The sequence below is a fragment of the Mirounga leonina genome, unplaced genomic scaffold (genome assembly GCF_011800145.1).
Source record: "Mirounga leonina isolate KUSES-001 unplaced genomic scaffold, KU_Mleo_1.0 Mir_125, whole genome shotgun sequence".
NCBI classification, from domain to species: Eukaryota; Metazoa; Chordata; class Mammalia; order Carnivora; family Phocidae; genus Mirounga; species Mirounga leonina.
The window spans coordinates 67,608,666-67,627,612 of NW_023270305.1; the positions used below are offsets into that span (position 1 = coordinate 67,608,666).

General features: G+C 40.0%; 1 protein-coding gene across 1 annotated transcript in view; it reads left to right on the top strand.

The window, feature by feature from the left end:
- Positions 1 to 15,121, top strand: part of LRPPRC (leucine rich pentatricopeptide repeat containing) — a 106,660-nt gene extending 91,539 nt beyond the window's left edge. Inside the window, exons 32-38 of the mRNA XM_035001663.1 lie at positions 2,473 to 2,677; positions 4,726 to 4,865; positions 4,997 to 5,112; positions 7,586 to 7,660; positions 9,742 to 9,826; positions 11,816 to 11,958; positions 14,037 to 15,121. Coding sequence (XP_034857554.1) covers positions 2,473 to 2,677; positions 4,726 to 4,865; positions 4,997 to 5,112; positions 7,586 to 7,660; positions 9,742 to 9,826; positions 11,816 to 11,958; positions 14,037 to 14,093 — 821 coding nt within the window. The 3' untranslated portion in view covers positions 14,094 to 15,121. The remainder of the gene's footprint in view (positions 1 to 2,472; positions 2,678 to 4,725; positions 4,866 to 4,996; positions 5,113 to 7,585; positions 7,661 to 9,741; positions 9,827 to 11,815; positions 11,959 to 14,036) is intronic.
- The last annotated feature ends 3,826 nt before the right edge of the window (positions 15,122 to 18,947 follow it).

Consider the following 18,947-nt stretch of genomic DNA (forward strand, 5'->3'; position numbering starts at 1 on the left):
AGAGGAAGTTGCTAATTGTGCAGCTTTACTGTCACCTATAATACCTAAATGTGCTGGTCTTTAGATGTCCTCCTAATTGATTAGGACTGAGTATATAAATGGTGATTCCTCTTTTTGCAAAATTTCTACCCTCCGCACTCTGCAGGCAGGGCCAGCCCATCTAGATAGCCCTTTTGGGCAGAGCTTGTTAACTAAAACTTTAAAAGCTTTCATTTTATTTTTGATTAAAAAAAAAAAACAAAACACCTTTATTTCTGTAGACATGGAGGTAAAGATACAACACTTTTTTAATTTCAGGGGGGTTAATTTTTGAGCTGAATCTGAACTGAATTTATTTATTTATTCATTCATTCATTCATTTAGAACTGAGTTTAATTTAACTCCTGTCCTTCACTTGTATGTTTGGTGCCCTGTGGAAACTACAGGAAACTTGATGATGTGATTTCACATCTATTCTTCTCAGCTGTTCCGTTCAGCTGGAGGTTGGCTGGGAGCAGGAGCCGTGACACAGCCGCCTCCATCCCCACATGCCACCTCCCGCGCCTTTTACCACCACCTAACGATGCTCGTCAGCAAGGATGGGGAGTGGTGTTGGCACAGTCCCCATAGCTGACTGGAGCTCCCAGTTTGTGAAATCCCCTTCTCCTTTTCAGGTTTCTTTTTCTCCATCCCATCTAAAACAAAAATAAAGCCAGTTCAATCTTAATGTAATTTTATAAGCAGATTCTGTTCTGGGATATTAATAGCTGATTTGTGACACCTTTGCAACATAATCACTATTACTAGGAAATTAAGGTGACTGTGAAAAGGACTCAGGGGGAGAGTGTGGATGGGTATACCATTTTGGGTGTCCCTTAGGTCCTGAACTATACAGTGGGCGAGTCCTGTCACGGAAATTTGATTTAGGTTCTAAGGTCCCATCTTCCCTTTGGGTAGACGTAAAATGATCAACTGCCCCAGTCCTCCTCTCTCTCTCATTTACACATGCGCCCGTAGATGCAGGCTCTGGGGTGTTGGATTCTGGGGTTGGTGTCTAGCAGTATGACCTTGGGCAAATTATTTAAACTCTGTGTACCTCAGTTTCTCACCTATAAAATTGGTACTTAGCTCAGAAGGGTAGTTGTGAGTGTAGCTGCTTATTGCTGTGTCTGCAGGCTCAGCGAAGGTAGAAAAGGTCCAGTTTATGCTAGTTACTATCATCACTATCGTTATCTTTCTTTTGTTATTTTGATCCAGTGGTGAGAAGATCCTCCCTAGCAGATGGTACTCTTGGTTAAAAGAACGTTTTTAAGTTGATTATCTATGACTACCAGTTAAGAAGATTTTATCAAGCTTTTTTTTAAATAGGTTATATTACTAATAAATAACATTTTTTGTTTCCTAAATATACACGTGTATTTATAAAATTTTGGTGAATGTGCCTTTTAAACTACCTATTTTCTCTTCCCCACTTGAGAATCTGGAGTATTTAAAAATTGTTTACTCAGTAATAAACACTGAACGCATTATGTTTTTTACTGTAGCACTTTCAATACACTGTTTAATTATTACCCTTTCCCTATTCTTCTGTAGAAGACAGGTTGTTCTCATTTGGAAGCTGCCTTCAGAGTCTTAGTGTTTTTCTAGGTTACATTGCTTTAATTTTGAAAAAGCCATGAAGTTTTTCTTGGTAGTGGTAGTGGTGATTGTTATGCTGAGTATTAAATTTTCCCTCCAGTCTACCACTTTATCTTTAATGTAATGATTTCGCTACACTGGCACATGAGTCCGTAAATTGAAAGGATATTCCATATTTATCCATAATCAGGTACTTATTTAAAAAAAAACCTGTGGCTATATCCACGGGAATCTGATGATCTGTATTTTCTTTGAAAAATGAGTGCCAGCAAATACCTACTAAGTGTTCGATCATGTAAAATGAATTTGTTAGTGTGGAAGTTGAATGGCGCAGTTTGGTGGCGGCTGCATAGTCGATCCTGTTTAGACAAGAAAGAGACATTTTTTTCAAGGAAGAATCTTTGGGATATTAGGAGATTTTGATAATCAGGTAATCTTTGAGTGTAAAAAAGTCTGGGAAAGTATGAATGTGGTAGAAGTTAACAGTATTTTGGGAGACTCTTTAATTTTTAAAATTCTGATTTATATTTTTCGGAACTTGCCAGTTTCCTTGAAATCAGTCCCTGAATGTTATCCCTGAAGGGAACCCACATTGTGTCAGTAGCATTTGTATTTTCTCTCTGATTATTTAAAGAAGAAATTCCCTGGTCTCTGATATTTTATAGTCAAATAAATCATCAATTTTTTTTTTTAGGCTTCTCATAAAGTATTAATATTTTCTGTAATCTAGAATAAATTATTCACAGCTTTTTGTGTGTAGCCATTTGGTGCTCATATTTAAAAGCTGGTTTTCAAAATGCATTAGGCAGTACGGTTCATAAAAGAAAAACTCTGTCGCCTGCTCTTCTATTACAGAGGCTCTAACAACACTAAAAACAGCCTTGGATCTGGAGCAGATACCTTCTAGGATAGCAGTGACCCGCCTTATTCAGGCCTGTGCCTTGAAGGGTGATGTAGAAAGCATACAGGCGATTCAGAAGATGGTAGATGGACTTGAACATTCAATTGGACTTTCAAATATGGTTTTCATCAATAACATTGCTTTGGCACAAATAAAGAAGTGAGTATTTTCAACTTTTCCTTTCCTGGATACTGGAAGGAGCATTATCTTAAATACCACCTTTTAAAACCTTTCTTAGGCTATTAGAAACCGTATCAACTGCAGAGGAAATATTGGTGCCAGTTGCTGATTGTTCTCTAACTATTAGGGAATAATTATATGTTAAAAAATGTGTTTTAATAATTAAATTAGACCTTAGAATGACATTTATCAAAATTTTTAAATCCATGAAACTTTCTCCACAGTTGATAACTTTTCTCATTCATACGGGCCAGGGCCTTGTTGTTGAAACACTGACACAAATGAGGAAAATGAGTTCATTGCATTGTCAGCAACACTTGAGGGTGACACTCTATTAGAACATTGCAGAAGCGGAGGGACACACAAGCTTGTTGAAAATATGCATGTCTGTTTCCCCCACCGTTCTACGCATCCCCTCCTGTCAACACACACCCATAAAAAGGGAGGTGTTTAGAGGTGATTCTCTTACCACCATCTCTAGATTCCTTGCGTAGACTCGCCACTGTATAGAAGTAAATAAGTACTTGATTTTTACTAGCCTGGCAAGCAGAGTACGTTGCTCAAGTTTAAGATTCGTGGGATGATTATGAAATTGACACTCTTCATGCTTTTAAGTGTTCTTCAGTAGTTAACCTCACATACAGTTAATGGGTTGTGATCATTAAAATGTAATGTTTGTTTTTGCAGGGGTTTTTGTTTGTTCCCATTTCTCTGGGCAGAGAGGTTTTGTTTTGTTTTTCCCTTTTAAAACTGTTTCCCCCCCAGACAGAACTTCAAATTTTCCCTTAATAAGAAAATGTAGATATGTTAAGTCAGAAGATCAAGGAAATTATTTATCTATTATTTTATTTCATTTATTTCATTTATTATTTTATTATGTATTATTTATTATTATCCAAGTAAATCTGGATGAATTTTAGAATGTTACCATATTAAACAGTTTTATATGATGTGGAGAAGGTGTTTTTATTCACTATGAAATAATTATCTCACTAAAACCCATAAGAAAATGTAACAGAGTATTCATTTTTATTAGAGAATTCATATGTGTTAGGTAAGAATTCTAACATAAAATTGATAATTTGGATTTGGATTGCTGTATCATAACGTAAAGTACCGATCAAGGAGTACCTTGACCAAAAAGATAATCGTGCAGATCATTTACATCATAACTTGTTAAGTAAGGCTATGTCATTGATTTTTTTTAAATGTAAACTGTAAAGATACTTTTTTCTAAGAATTTTAGTATAAACTGATTATTTTTCAAATGTGTGTGATACCCGACAAAAACAAATTGATGTGACCGTGGTTGAAAGACACGAAAGTAGACCTTTGGGGGCGCCTGGGTGGCTCAGTCGTTAAGCGTCTGCCTTCAGCTCAGGTCATGATCCCAGAGTCCTGGGATCGAGCCCCACGTCGGGCTCCCTGCTCCACGGGAAGCCTGCTTCTCCCTCTCCCACTCCTCCTGCTTGTGTTCCTGCTCTCACTCTCTCTCTCTCTCTAATAAATAAAATCTTTAAAAAAAAAAAAAAAGTAGACTTTTGAAGATCTCATGAGATTCTTTAAGAATCCTGAGGTATGATGCAGGATCTTCACCTCATGCAGTAGGGAGTAGTTGTAGATCATAAAGCCAAAGTTATAGCACTTAAAATAAGTTTTCATTTTATACCCCAAGAGCTGCAAAATCAAATTAGATATTTAAGCTAAACTGCTTTCTTAAGTTACTGTCATTGATTCTTCTATATATATGTTCGATCTTGTCTCCAGAGCAGTGTTTTACAATAAGCAACTACTTCAGTTACTGTAGCATGAACTACCTAGTGATTGCCTTTGCCACCTCCATGTGATTAAGTTCAATTTGCATAGTGGTTTTTATCCGGGTTAGTGGTATTCATATTTCCTTTTTTTCCTGAAGTATTTGTATGTGTGAGTCCCATACTAAAACTGCCTGCCTAAATATTAATACAAAAGCAAGACTTTTTTTTTTTTTTTTTTTTTTTTACAATTTATTTTGGTTTGTCTTACAGCAATAACATAGATGTTGCAATAGAAAACATTGAAAATATGCTTACTTCGGAGAATCAAACTGTGGAATCCCAGTACTTTGGCTTGGCATACTTATTCAGAAAAGTAATAGAGGAGCAATTGGAAGCAGCCGTTGAAAAGAGTAAGTGAGCTGTTCTTGCTAAAGAACACAGAAGCACATTTTCTCTCTGGTCAACCTGGACCAGATGTCTTTTGTGGATGAGTTATACCACTGTTTAAACAAAAGCTTTCTCTTACCTGTTACTTTTTCAGTAAGCATCATGGCAGAGAGACTGGCCAATCAGTTTGCAGTTTACAAACCTGTCACTGATCTTTTCCTTCAGCTTCTGGATTCAGGCAAGGTGGATGATGCCAGAGCTCTCCTACAGGTAATGACTCACCACACCTGGAGCAGTGGGGCTTGGGGCTTGTGAGAAGTAAATTGAGAAATTACCAGACCTAGGTGTGGGGTAGGCTGCCGGCAATGGAGCATGGTGCTGCTAGAACATGTACATTCAGTGTGAATCAAGGTCCCGTGACACGGACTGGATTGTAAGTTGGAGGCTGCTGGTTTTAAAGATGCCAGTCCATGCTAGAAATGCCGAACCCCTTAGGTTTAAAGGGGAGTGAGGGCAGACGTGTTTTGCTGACTGATTGAAAGACAAGTGTTTCTGTGCAGATAGGTAATGCAAAACCACTCCTTTGATTTCCTACTTTAATTTCTCTAGCGCTAAAGACTGTGCATCACCATGGCAACACAGTTTGCAAACAAAAAGTAGGAAATGTTTGCTTTTCAAGTACAGCTTCTCACTTGAATACTCATTCTCAGTGCCTTATTCAAGGTTTATTAAGAGTTGAATTTGCTTTCTATTGACTTGTGTGTCACAGACACATTAAATGACAAATGCAGGTCTCTGTGGCCCGCACTCTCAGTTAAATTAGCAATCTTCGGGGAAGGAGACAACTGCATTCATGCCATTTTAACAGCACTAAGTATAAAGCTGTGCCAAGTGCCGACAGAACGGTGGGTGATCGGAGCTGCCACTGGCAATGTACACAAACAGGCGCCGCTGGGGAGCCCTTCCCAGCAGGTGGCAGTCAAACAGTCACCGTGATCCCGCCAACGGCTGTGTTTGTGTAGACTCCCTGTGTCAGATTGAGGCCCGGGACCAATTTCTGATAGTAAATAGTATTATGTTCAGTTCCGTTTTTATGAGCTGCGAAACATGTTAAGTGGTAGATAGGGAAGGTGAAACCGCACCCCTGTGCTGGAGCTCTCGTTCGTTCGGATCCTTCAGGTTCATTTGGTTGGCAGAACCCAAGCCATTTTTAAAGGGAGTTTTGAGAAATTTCTGTGTGAACGGTTTTGTAAAAGGTGGAAATTGGCACTTGCCTCTACGGCTTTTTTACTTTCTGTTCCTGGACAGAGAGAAACTCCAGCTAATTGGGAATGTTCTTGTCTGGTTTGGTTTGATTCCTTCCCTCCACCCCCCCCCCCCCCCCCCCTTTTTTTTTGTAACAGAAAAGGCAGTTTATCTTAGATAGGGATTCCAGGAAGCTTTTCATTGTCTTCCCTTGCTGCCTTTAATGTTAAAAGTTCCATCTGAAAGGAATAAACTCTAAGGCTTTATCCTGGTGTGTACATAACTCAGTGTACCTCCCAGGGGGATGTGCGTCTCTGATTATACATCTTTAACACACGATTTTGATGGTTCTTCAGAAAGGGGCACTTGCTCTTTCATCTGCCAGCTTGTCCCGAGCCATCACCATCCGGGCGCTTGCTGGAGTGCACGCTGCCAACAGCCTCAGCTGGGAGGCGGCGGCGTGCTGCCTGGGCCCTCAGAGCCGCACTCACACAGCGGCCTGTCGCGCTCCTGGTGACAGCTGTGTGTGGATGTAGCCCCCACGGTCTTTTCGCTGTCATCCCTTTAGTAGACGGAGGCTTCCGACGAGAAACCCTTTACCCATCCTTTACCTGCTTGTCAGACAGCAAAAGATTATTCTTGCTGCAGTGAAGAATACTTTATTCACAGATGTCGAAAACATCAGTTTATAATGTCAATGTTCTCTGTGTGTCCCCAAAAGTTCTTTTTGTACTATTCGTTTTAGCATTGACAGTGTTTTAAAGCTTTGAAAGAGCAGTGTGCTTTGCAAAACTTAAAAGAATGACATCTGTGATGAGTGTAAACTAAAATATTGTCTTGCCATATTTGATTTCACTGTAGCATCTAAGATTGGATAGACACTTGATTTATCTGGTCTGTCATATAAACTTTCTTTTTTTTTTTTTGAGTTTAACTTTTGTCTCTTTCTCAAGCGCTGGCTGTCTGTTGCAATGAAAGCCTTTTATAAAATAGAGAGATTGAAATCAGTCCTTTTGTATGCATAAGTGTAGGTAATTATACTTTAAAGAGAACTTGCTTTGTACATTTTAATTTTTATAAAGAAACGAGCAGTTATCTCCCTGACACCTTATTAAATGTATAATTAACCTTATGATCCCTAGCTCACTTGTGAATGCTTGGCAGAATAATTGGAGAGGAATAGTGCTTCTTTTTTTCCTCTTTCTTTGCAGTCCTAAACCTTATTCTGTGGTTGTTAAAGCATTAGTTTAATTTTTCCCTTTTCTGTTTAAACAAACTTTATACTTGCAGTGCCAAGGGCAACATAGTCTCGAGAGCTCAGCGTAGCTCCCATTTGTTTTCTGTTTTCTTACCGTACAAAAATGGGTTGACGATTAGGCCTTCCCATTGGTAATGATACATTACTGTATTATTGTGAACTTTGTTAATTGGAAATATTCACCTTGGTCTACTTGTTTATCAAAAACCTTCATTTACTGAATGATGTTTCAATTTTTAGAGATGTGGCGCGATTGCTGAACAAACTTCAATCTTCTTGGTGTTCTGCATCAGGAGCTCTCAGAGACCAGGAAAGGTACTGTGCTTGACTTGCCGACAGATCAGGGATGCTAGAAGCCAGGCTTGTTCAGGGTACCGAGTTTCACGTTAAGAGCTTTGGTTCAGTACCTTACCTAAAAACACTATAGAGACTGAAGATTTTGCTTGTCTCTACTTGTTTACTTTTTTAGATGTTGATACAGAGTCAGTTCTGGCTCCATTCTTGTACTGGAAATGCAAAAGAAGTTCACACAGTGAATTCCCCCTTCATGTAGTTGTGTGAGAAGAGCCCTAAGAAAGGGCCCCTTACAGGGGCACCTGGCTGGTTCAGTGGGTAGAGCATGCGACCCTTGATCTCGGAGTTGTGAGTTCGAACCCCAAATTGGGTGTAGAGATTACTTTAAAAAAAAAAGAAAGAAAGGGTCCTTAAAAATGGAAGATAAAAATCCTGTTGCTTAGGTCATTTGGTCCATTTAACAGTGGGGAAGCACTGCGGAGGGACATGTCCCACTGCAGAGTGTCTGTCCATGCTGGTGGCTACTTCTGGCCATTTCTCAGGTCCAAGCCGTCAGGTAGATGGGCCACTTGGCTTTAAAACTGGCATGTGCCACAAATTCATGTTCTCTATTTGTATAGTTACCTTAGTTACACTAAAAGCTACGTGTGTGTATGTGTGTGTGTATGTGTAAAACCAGAACCAAGTCCTATTTTTGAGGTTAAAAAAAAAAAAAAGAGGGCACCTGGGTGGCTCAGATGGTTAAGCTTCTGCCTTCGGCTCAGGTCATGATCCCAGGGTCCTGGGATCGGGTTCCGCATTGGGCTCCCTGCTTAGTGGGGAGCCTTTTTCCCCCTCTGCCTCTCTCTCTTTCTCTCTCTCTCTCTCATGAATAAATAAATAAAATCTTTAAAAAAAAAAGAATAAAACGTATTTCCAAAAACTTTTTGTAGATCTGATTTTACCTATTGAGTACCACAAACCCCATTCTTAGTTTATTTGGGCACATACAAAGTTTCAAACTGAGTGCCAATTGTAATGTTTATTTTATGCAAAACATTTAGGTTTCCAGTCTGAGAGGTCTCGTTCTCCTTAATTTCCCCCACACTAACACACTGCTTTTTGTCTTTTTTTTTTTAATTTACCTAATTGCACTTTTTATCTCTGACTCAGATTTATTTACAGCAAACAGCTTTTCAAAGAGACTGTTTTTTAAATTTGTGATTAAAAAATGTAAGAAATCTAGAAAGTGCTTGTCACTGTACATATGGGTCCATGCCCATATGCCAAGTAATGTACTGCCTTGCTCGGAAGATGGACAGGAAGTGTACAGTAATATATCTGCTGAGAACATTCCTCCCAGGAGACTTTAAATTGTAGGAAGTCCTGACAGGATGTAGGTCCCGTTATATAGATTGAGTAAATGTGTAAAAAGTGAATTAGGATTTTTAAAAAATTCCAGTTACAGCGTCTAGCTGTTTGGCAAAATAAGTAAGCCAGATGTAGTTTCTTTTGTGAGATGGGAACATGGCATAAAGGTATATAAAATCCTTCCTTGATTTACCCAGCAGTATTGGAATGTTTTTGGTTATCACTAGGGTGTGGCAGGTCTGTATTCACTACAGGAACTAAACCAATAGGTGTGTCCAGATAACCTCTGAAAGTAATCAAGTAAACATTCCAGTGAGATCTGGAAATCCTCTTTTTATATACAAAGCAGGAACACTTCTGGAATGTTTGATTGAATTCTTCACATTTTATTTAAAAATCTTGTCACTTGAAGATACAATTATTACCTCTTTCTACTCTTTGGGATCTCATAACTTCTTGGTAAGGCTACCAACTGACAAAAGAAGCAGTCTTCATGATATTTTAGGAAAATATTCATAGAAGTGTGAATGGAATTTCATTAATTTTTGAAAGAAGCTTGTTTGTTTTGGCTGTAAATTATTAAATGGACAATAAATACTAAGATACACAGAAGGGAAAAAAGTTTATTAAATTCAATAGACAGTTTTGTTGTTAATTGTTGTGAAGATTTCCTGATATAATGTCCATAAATCAGTGTTTTACTTCACTCTTCTTTCAAGTTGTGGTAACATTTCGTATATTTAATTTCCTAGGCATCAACTCTGAAATCTTTGTTAGAATTGATTCCTGAATTAATTGAAAAGGAAGAAGCATACACTTCGGTCATGAAAAGCTATGGTAATAAGTTTAATCTGACTTTGTTATTTAGGTGATGTAGATATTTGTAGTATAGTCAACTAAGTCTTCAACTGAAAGACAGTAATCCTAAATATGAGGTAACTATGATATGAATAATTGATTTAGTTTTAGAAAATGTTTTAAAACTGTATTTAAGAAAAATATGTACTTATTCATATAACTTTAACATAAAAAAGTCTCACTGAGCATCTTCATCGGGGCCCAGCTACGTTGAATAGGACCCCAGGCTCCCGGAAAGACTTGGAAGTATATATACTTGGGCATATATATCCTGGGAAGCAATCCAGTCTCCCCAAGGCCACCTGAAACATAACATGAAATGGGTACATGTTTGAGACTGTTACGTGACTTGCCTTCTTGCTCCTTCAGTACCCTCCCCACCTGCCTACATTTTTGAACAAACAGACCCCTTAATTAAAAGGTGGGCCCCAAGATTTTACTTTAAATCACAGTTGAAATTGCAGTCTTATTTAAGCAGTTTGTTCCCCGATTGCCAGCTCATCACATATGAAAGGGAACCAGGCTAAAGTTTTCTCAGTAATCAAGGTAAATGTAAGCATTTCATTTCCTAGTTATGATCACCTATCCATCTGCCACCCACTGATTTGCTCACGTGAGGCAAGGGGTAAATAATTGCTTTGTTGATTTTATTGTTGTCCGGACAACAAACTGCAATCAGAATTAGTAACTTGGTTCTCCGTTTTCCACCCTTACGAGGGGACCGTGATATATTTCAAAATAGAGGCAATAATCATAAACTTCTCAAAGTTCAATTAGGGGGTTTGGGAGATGCTAAGTAATAAGTAAGTACCACGAAATAGTGTCAAAATAGAATAAAACTGCTACTAAACTGTGTAATCCCACTTGGGAATTGAGACGGGGAGGAACAGGGAGACCAGGAAGGTAGTGAAAGGCAAGATGGAAGAGTTTTCTGAGTAGCTTCCTGGAAGATGGTAGAGCTTGAGCTCAGCCCTTGATAGTGGCAGAGAAAGGTTTTGGCCCCTGCAGGGATCAGTTTTCCTATAGACAGGAAATTGACTTCACCCAAACTGCAAAGATCTGTTCAAGTCCCGTGAGAACTGATGAGTCATCCATGCTCGCTCCCTTTTGGGAGATCCTTGGATCCTTGGAGTGATCCTTGGATTGACTTCTTCCATCTGCCCTGGTGCTGCTGGAGTTGGGATCGGTTCTGCAGCACTGTTGTAGGGTAGGGGATTGTTAGGTGCTTAGATGGTGACAGTCTAATGCAAAATTAGAGTTGAACTACCACCAGTAATTGCTAGTAAAGCCTTTGTAATCTCAACAGTAAACCTGGAAGTGAAATTTCTACACGGCAGCCACAACCGGAGAGCCAGCTAAACTTAGCCCCTAGGCTACTTCATCAGCCATTTAAGTGAACTAAATATTAGTGTAACTTGTTATTGTTAGGTAGATATGTATAGTTCTTTTATGCAGATAATGTATTTAGACTATTTTTTGTTACTGTAGCCAAATATATTCCTCATATTTGCTTCTTTTACAGTAGAATGTATTGCGAGTCTTTTTGGTGTTGTTTAGCTGATGATCTCTATCTTGATGTAGGTCTCGATTTCCACATAATTTACGTGACCCTCACAACAGTCCTTGAATTAGCTTGATTTCAAGTGTGGTTTTAAGCAGAAGAGGGTTGAATGGTGTGTGTTTACTCCATGATTGAGGACTTTGGTTTGTGGTCACTTTTAACTATCATGGGTCCTTTAGTAGCTTTTTTTGTCATCTTCCTTCTCTTTCATCCTGACTAATGCTGAATGAGAGGTGTGGGGAGGAGTGAGGGAGCTGGTAGACTCTGGATGTGGTTTTTTTGCTCAAAGTAGTTAAGTATTCGTTTGTCTTGGAATAAAGGGATTCAGGAGTCCCTGAATGGCTAAGTGTTCTTGGGAAAAGAGGAAGGTAGGTTGTCTTTATCTGTGATTAATATCTTTTTTCCAGTCTTAGACAAGGATGCTGTATCTGCTAAAGCACTATATGAATATCTGACTGCAAGGAATATAAAATTGAATGATCTGTTTCTAAAGCGTTATGCACTTTTGCTGAAGAATGCTGGAGAGCCTGTCCCCTTCACCGAACCCCCTGTGAGTATTTCTTAATGGGGGGGGGATACCTCTACAGATTTACGTATGCTTCATATTAATGTGTAAAAAAAAAAAAATAAGTTGAATACTTAATTACATAAGGATTAGATCTCTGTGAAGAGGCCTCAGAGGAGGGCTTCCGGAACTGAGCAGTCGGGCTGCGGGTTTGGCTGTGGGAGAACATGGCCCCATGGGACTGAGGTTTGAAATACAAAGTCAGTCTCAGACCTTCAGCTATAGGTATGGATTTATCAAATGTCCTTGGGGCAGTTCTCTCATCATTTCAACTTGAAATAGGATTTAATGGCCTGTATTTCAATAGCTATGCTCATTGTCTCCCTGTGAATTACTTGTTCATTTCATTTCATTTTATTTATTTATTTAAGATTTTATTTATTTATTTGAGACAGAGAGCATGAGAGGGAGGAGGGTCAGAGGGAGAAGCAGACTCCCTGCTGAGCAGGGAGCCCGATGCGGGACTCGATCCCGGGACTCCAGGATCATGACCTGAGCCGAAGGCAGTCGCTTAACCAACTGAGCCACCCAGGCACCCTACTTGTTCATTTTAAGCACGTTGGTTTTTATTTCTTCGTCTAGGAAGGTTTTTTTTGTTTGTTTTTAATTTAGGTAGAATTGACATAACCTTATAATAGCTTCAGGTGTGCAACGTAGTGATTCCATATTTGTGTATATGGCAAAAGGATCACCACAGTAAATCCATTAACATCCATCACCACACATAGTTTCACATTTTTTTCTTGTGATGAGAACGTTCAAGATCCACTCTCCTAGCTACTTTCCCATATGCAATACCGTATTATGGACTAGAGTCACCATGCTGGACATTCCATCCCTATGACGTACTCATTTTATAACTGGAAATTTGTACCTTTTGTCTCCCTTCATCCCTTTTGCCCACCGGAGGCAACCACCAGTCTGTTCTGTACACCATGAGCTTGGGGCTTTTTGTTTGCTTTTTGGTTTTTGATTTTTGTTTTGTTTTTTAGGTTCCACATAAGTGAGGTTATATGGTATTTTTCCACATATAAGTGAGGTTATATGGTATTTGTCTTTTCTTTGTGATTTATTCCATTTAGCTTAAAGCTCTCAGGGTCTATCCATGTTGTCGCAGATGGCAAGATTTTATTCCTTTTTATGGCTGAATAATCTTCCGTGTGTGTATCATATATATATATATATATGTACGTATCACGTTTTCTTTATCCATTCATCCCTTGATGCACTCTTAAGTTGTCTCCATGTCTTGGCTACTGTAAATAATACTGCAGTGAACATGGGGGTGCATATCTTTTCAAATTGGTGTTTTTGTTTTCTTTTGGTGAATATCCAGTAGTGGACTTACTGGATCATATGGTATTTCCATTTTTTAGTTTTTTGAGGAACCTCCATACTGTTTGCCCAGTGGCTGCACCACTTTACATTCCCACCAACAGTGCAGGGGGGTCCCCTTTTCTCCACATCCTCACCAGCACTTGTTATTTCTTGTCTTTTGTATCCTAGCCATTCTGACAGGTATGAGGTGCTACCTCGTTGTGGTTTTGATTTGCATTTCTGTGGTGATGAGTGGTGTTGAGCATCTTTTCATGTGTCTCTTTGCCATCTGGATGTCTTCTTCAGAAAAATGTCTCTTCAGGTCCTCTGCCCATTTTTAATCAGTTGCCCAGGAAATTTTGTTTGTTTTGTTCCATTTTAATAAGAGAAATCATACACGCAAAATTCCTTTTTATTGTGTCATTAAGCTGCCAGTCAGTACACCATGTTTTTTTTTTGAACCTTCCGTAGCCAGGTGTGAATACCTGCACGCACACGCACATGCAATGCGCACACACAGCTCCTGACTCACAAGTCATGAGCTATAATTGACTTCATGAACAGAAAGGAGTGCTGAGGCTTGAGGGGACAGCACTTGCCACGGGCCCAGCGGTCTTTGCTATCAGTTTGCAGCACTTTATGCCTTTTGAGGGTTTTGTTTTGTTTTGTATGACTTTTGAGTTTTGTGCCACGAGTTCTTGCAAGTGACTATACCTGTAACTTCCCTCCCTTTGTCTCCTTAACAGGAAAGCTTCGAATTTTATGCAAAGCAGTTAAAGGAATCAAGGGAAAACCCTTTGTGAAGCAAGCAGGCACTATATTTTGTGTGTATTTGTGATTCAATGTCTAAAATGTTATTTTTTAAATATATTTGAGAGTACAGAATAAATAAATGAAAAGTTACTTTGTGTATTTTTTTTTATTCATAATGTATATATTTTCAACACTTTATTGACAGTAACTGTGCACTTAGTCACTAGACTTTTGGGGGTTTTGCCGACAACATAAATTCTACAGCATTTTTTTTGCCGGCTTCTGATGTTTGAAGCTGTAAGTTTTCAGGGTTCTTCTCCCAGTGACTCTTCAGGTCCCCTGTTCTGTTTTGTTCATTATTTTCATAAAAATGTTATTCCTTTATTTAAGACTTGCTGGTTAATACTGTGTATCTGAAAATTTTGGAGCTAGACAAAATGATGCTCAGTGAGCTTCCTAAGGCTTTACTATTCTATGATAGGAATTCTCTTCATGTGTGAAACCCTGCATTATTTTCCAGTTTCGTAAATTGCTGTCACTGGTAGGCATGTTGTAAGTCATCACATCTAGCACTCGTTTTCCTTGCCCTCGGTCAGGGTGCTATTTGCCAATGCCTGGCTGCTCCCTGCCATGCTTTCCCTTCTACCACGGAGGCTTCTGAGAGGCTCTGTTCATAGATGTCTCTAAGACTGAGTCCTAGCTGTGACTTGGATCTTGAAGCGGAGAGCAGTGCATTACCTCTTGTCTTGGTTTCAGGTTTGCCAGCACCAGTACCCCCTACCCTAGGCTTTTGTTACTTCATACTCATCCTTTGAATGTGTGATTGTATATATGAAGGAAATTGTCGTTTGTATTCAGTGTTACCAAAGTTATCCCCAAATTGGCTTTCATGCCTATTAATATCTATATTATCCGTTGTTACTGTAGAAGAATTCAGGCTGGGTTGTGAAACACTTTACCATTACAAAAGTGTCTTAATATGCAACAGTGACCTATTTGGGGATTAGGTAATTAATTACCCAAAACGTTGAAAATGTTTTATTTGAGGTTTATCCTTATCCATTTGAAATCAGTGGTTCCCACTATTTACATGAGGGGAGACCTTGCCTCGTAGGAAGTAAGCTGGCCTCATGCTGGTTGTGCTGCTGACCTGAGTTGTGGACCCTGCCATCCTTCATCTAGAGCCTGCAGATGACACGAAAGGGAGGGGTGCGTTGATGGAGGGAAGCCAAGAAGTAAACGTCGTCATGGGATTGGCCGTGCTTTCCTTCACCTCTGTTTTGTGGAGTTAGACCTCTGGGTTCGGAGGCCTCGGCCAATGCCAGGGCCCAGCCTAGAGGACTTAATGAAGCTCTCCTTTGTTTGCTCCCCAGGGGCAGGACCTGGAGCTGTTGTGTATGTACCTGTATTGTCTGCTTGGCCATGAGCCTCACGCCTGTTAGTGATTCCACTGAAGCAGGCCCTATTTTTTGCAGTTATGCTAACCATAAGTTACTGGAGCAACACTTTATTGATGTTCATTGAAATAGGTCTCTCGGAAGAGGCATAACCTTGGGACATACCCTGGACTTCCCAGTTTTGTCTGGGCCAGAGACAGAGTATAATCTTATTTGCATGAAGTGACTCCAAGCCAGCCTTGTCTATTGACGCTGGTAAAATGCCAGGTGTAGTGCCGAGGAAATAGGTACAAATCCCTCATCTAGCATATTCTAAACAGCACTACTGGCTTCCCCTTTTGAATTTAAATATTAAAAATGTAATTGTGTATTTTATGTGGGCTAAGAAATGCTTTCTAAATATCTAATAGCAAAATTGAAACAAATAGAAATAGACAGCAAACACAATTATAGCACACAATAATACGTTTTAGACTAAAATTAAAAAGTAAATGTCATTGTAAACTTTTGGAAAGTATCATGTTTTACATGTAATTGTATGTTCATGGATTTAATACAATTTTAATGTGAAATGCTTTGAATAAATTATACTCCAAAAACCTGTGAGCTTCTTCATTTTTAATCTTATCAAATTTTTGCATAATCACTTTTTTTTTTTTTAAGATTTTATTTATTTATTTGACAGAGAGAGAGATAGCGAGAGCAGGAACACAAGCAGGGGGAATGGGAGAGGGAGAAGCAGGCTTCTTGCCGAGCAGGGAGCCCGATGTGGGACTCCATCCCAGGACCCTGGGATCATGACCTGAGCCGAAGGCAGACGCTTAACGACTGAGCCACCCAGGCGCCCTGCATAATCACTTTTATCATCCCAAGGACTTTAGTCTTAAAATTTTAAATTAAAAACTGTGTGGTAGCTTCTATTGTGGCCAGAATTTCTTTGCTAAATGGTGTACGGTTTGTGTGTAGAGAACCAACAATATCACGGCTTCTCTATTGTAAGGACAAGCAGATATTTGAGATCCCTGAGGTACAAAGTTGGCGAGAATTAATTAGGAGAGGTGGATGTATGGTAAATGGACACTGAAAGCAAAGGCGGTTTTATCTGCGTTAAGTGTCAGAAGGAGCATTCCACAGCTGCACAGAGTGGTCCCGGGCACACTTAGCCCCTTGCCTTACCCCCCTGTTCCTTCCTCGGGTGAGCTTGCTGCGGCCAACCTTGGGGGGCTCCTCTCTGTGGCTTCTTGGTCCTTCTCCCCATCTAGCCTATTGTTTCTCCAGGGCTCCCGCAGCCACTTAAAAGAGCACGTACCATGCAGCTTGTGAACACCCCAGGTCCCAGTTCTGTGTGTCACGTCTGTAAGCCCAGACCTTGCATAGTCCTGGCCCTAGGCCCCCCGTGTACTGTTGTCTGGTCCGTGTGTTCTGCGGAGCTAACCATGAGCACCTGGTACTGTGCATCGGGCGCCCCTCTTCCGTCACATTCACGATGAGAAACATCCGGGCTTACAGAAGTTAATTTACCCACAGTGATCAGAATCACGGTGATTTATCACATGGCTAGGACTCCGACTTCCCAAAAACAATCCAGTTAAATTTTAAATTCAGTTAGAAATCCAGTTAAAAGTTAAATTAGAACCTCTAAACTGTTGGGATAGTTCTATTTTTAAGAAAGCAAGCTTTCACATTAAAACAAATGTTCCCAGTCCCAACAGCTTTACATTGTAAGGTTATTTTCTTCCATTTAGTCAAATACCCAGTGCCTGGCATAAATGCCAAGTTTGTGGATTGTGGTAAATTATTAAGCAAGCTTTATATTGCAAATTGTTCTTCCCTGTACAATTTATTCCTCTAGTCTGCAGTGTGTGTGCTCTGCATACGTTTTCTCATGTGTTTGAGCACAATTTTCATTTAATATTTGTCTTTCTGACAAACCAATATTTGTAGTTTCTATAAAGTGAAAGCAACATTCCTGAAGTATGGTCGAGCTAATAGCTGCAGGGGGTACACAATCATGGTAATTTATCACTTTGCTGTTTCCATTAGGAATGTATAGTGCTTTCAGACCCATGGACTTTACAAAGCCCACATTATGCAGCCTTAGTACAAATAAAGGAAATGGCTGCATTTGCAAATTCAAAATAAGCACTTATCTTTTTCTTCTTTGCACGAAGAAAAGAACCATCAGAAGAAAAGAAACATCCGGTTCAGGCAGAGCAAAAACATTTAACTGACTTCATACTTAGCGCCCCTGCACATTTGTTTGGACAATGGCTGGCCGTCGGGATCCGAGCTTACAGAGATCTCTTGAAAGTAGTATCTTCACCAACCCTGCCCCAGGCATGCACTTACTGAAACCATCATTATTTACTTGCTTATGTCGTTTCCTCCCCCAGACAGTGAGCTCTACGCCAGTTAGAACAGAACCTTGGCCCTGCTTGGCACCCAGTAAGTGTCGTCGAATGAACAATGAGCACAGCACCTGGTCCCACTTTACAAGCCATGCTCTTTCTGAGATGTGTGCCTTGCATGCACTGGAGGGTTTCCTCACACACACACTTGTCTTCCTAAGAGATCAAAGATGCCACTTTGTAGCTCAGAGCCAGGATAGTGGGAGTCGAGGCCCAAGAAGTCATTTAAAACCCGTGTTCCCACATGGAAAACATGTTCAAGTTTACTGCCAGGAGGAGGAGGGCTTTCAAATGTGTAATGGAAGCCACTTCAGTACAAGAGGGGGATCAACAAAAATAAAGAGCTTCATTTTTAACACGGGGCAGTGGGGCTTTTTAGCAGTTTGGGGAAACAAGGAGTAGCTCCAACTTTACAAAAAGACAAGAAACATGGGCACTATGACGTGGAAAGCTGAGAAGTGTTATCTGGCCTCTGAGTTGGTGTGTGTTAAAAAATCTCAACCCACTGCTTAAAATACTACTGTTTTGATTGTTAGCTGCTAACAACCACATGTGCCGCAGAAAATGGGCTGGGCTCTGCCCGCCTGGGGCTGGCCTGAGGGAAGGGGCCTCGGCTGAGTCATACTTGAGTCTCGGTAGAGCCCCTACATCTACCAGGTCTGCGGTTAGCACTTGGATTTGGTGTCCACTTAAATATCCCTGCTGCTAGCTGTTTGATCTGGAATCAAAACAAGTCGAGTGGGAGAAAGAAAACAGCAAGCACAAGATCTCTCTCTGTGAACCTGACTGGTGAGATGAGCTTGACCCAGGGCAAGATTAGGCCTTACATCAATTTTATAGGAACAAGAGCAGGAAAAAAACGAAATCACATCAGAAATATTGAGTCGGGCGCCTGGGTGGTTCGGGCAGTTAAGCATCCGACTCTTGGTCTCAGCTCAGGTCTTGATCTCGGGGTTGTGAGTTCAAGCCCTGTGTTGGGCTCCACACTAGGTATGGGGCCTACTTTAAAAAAAAAAAAATTGAGTCAGTATAGGTAATTACTTTCTGCTTAATTAAAATTTCCCTGTCAACAGCATAAGAAATTGGAGGGCTTAAAATG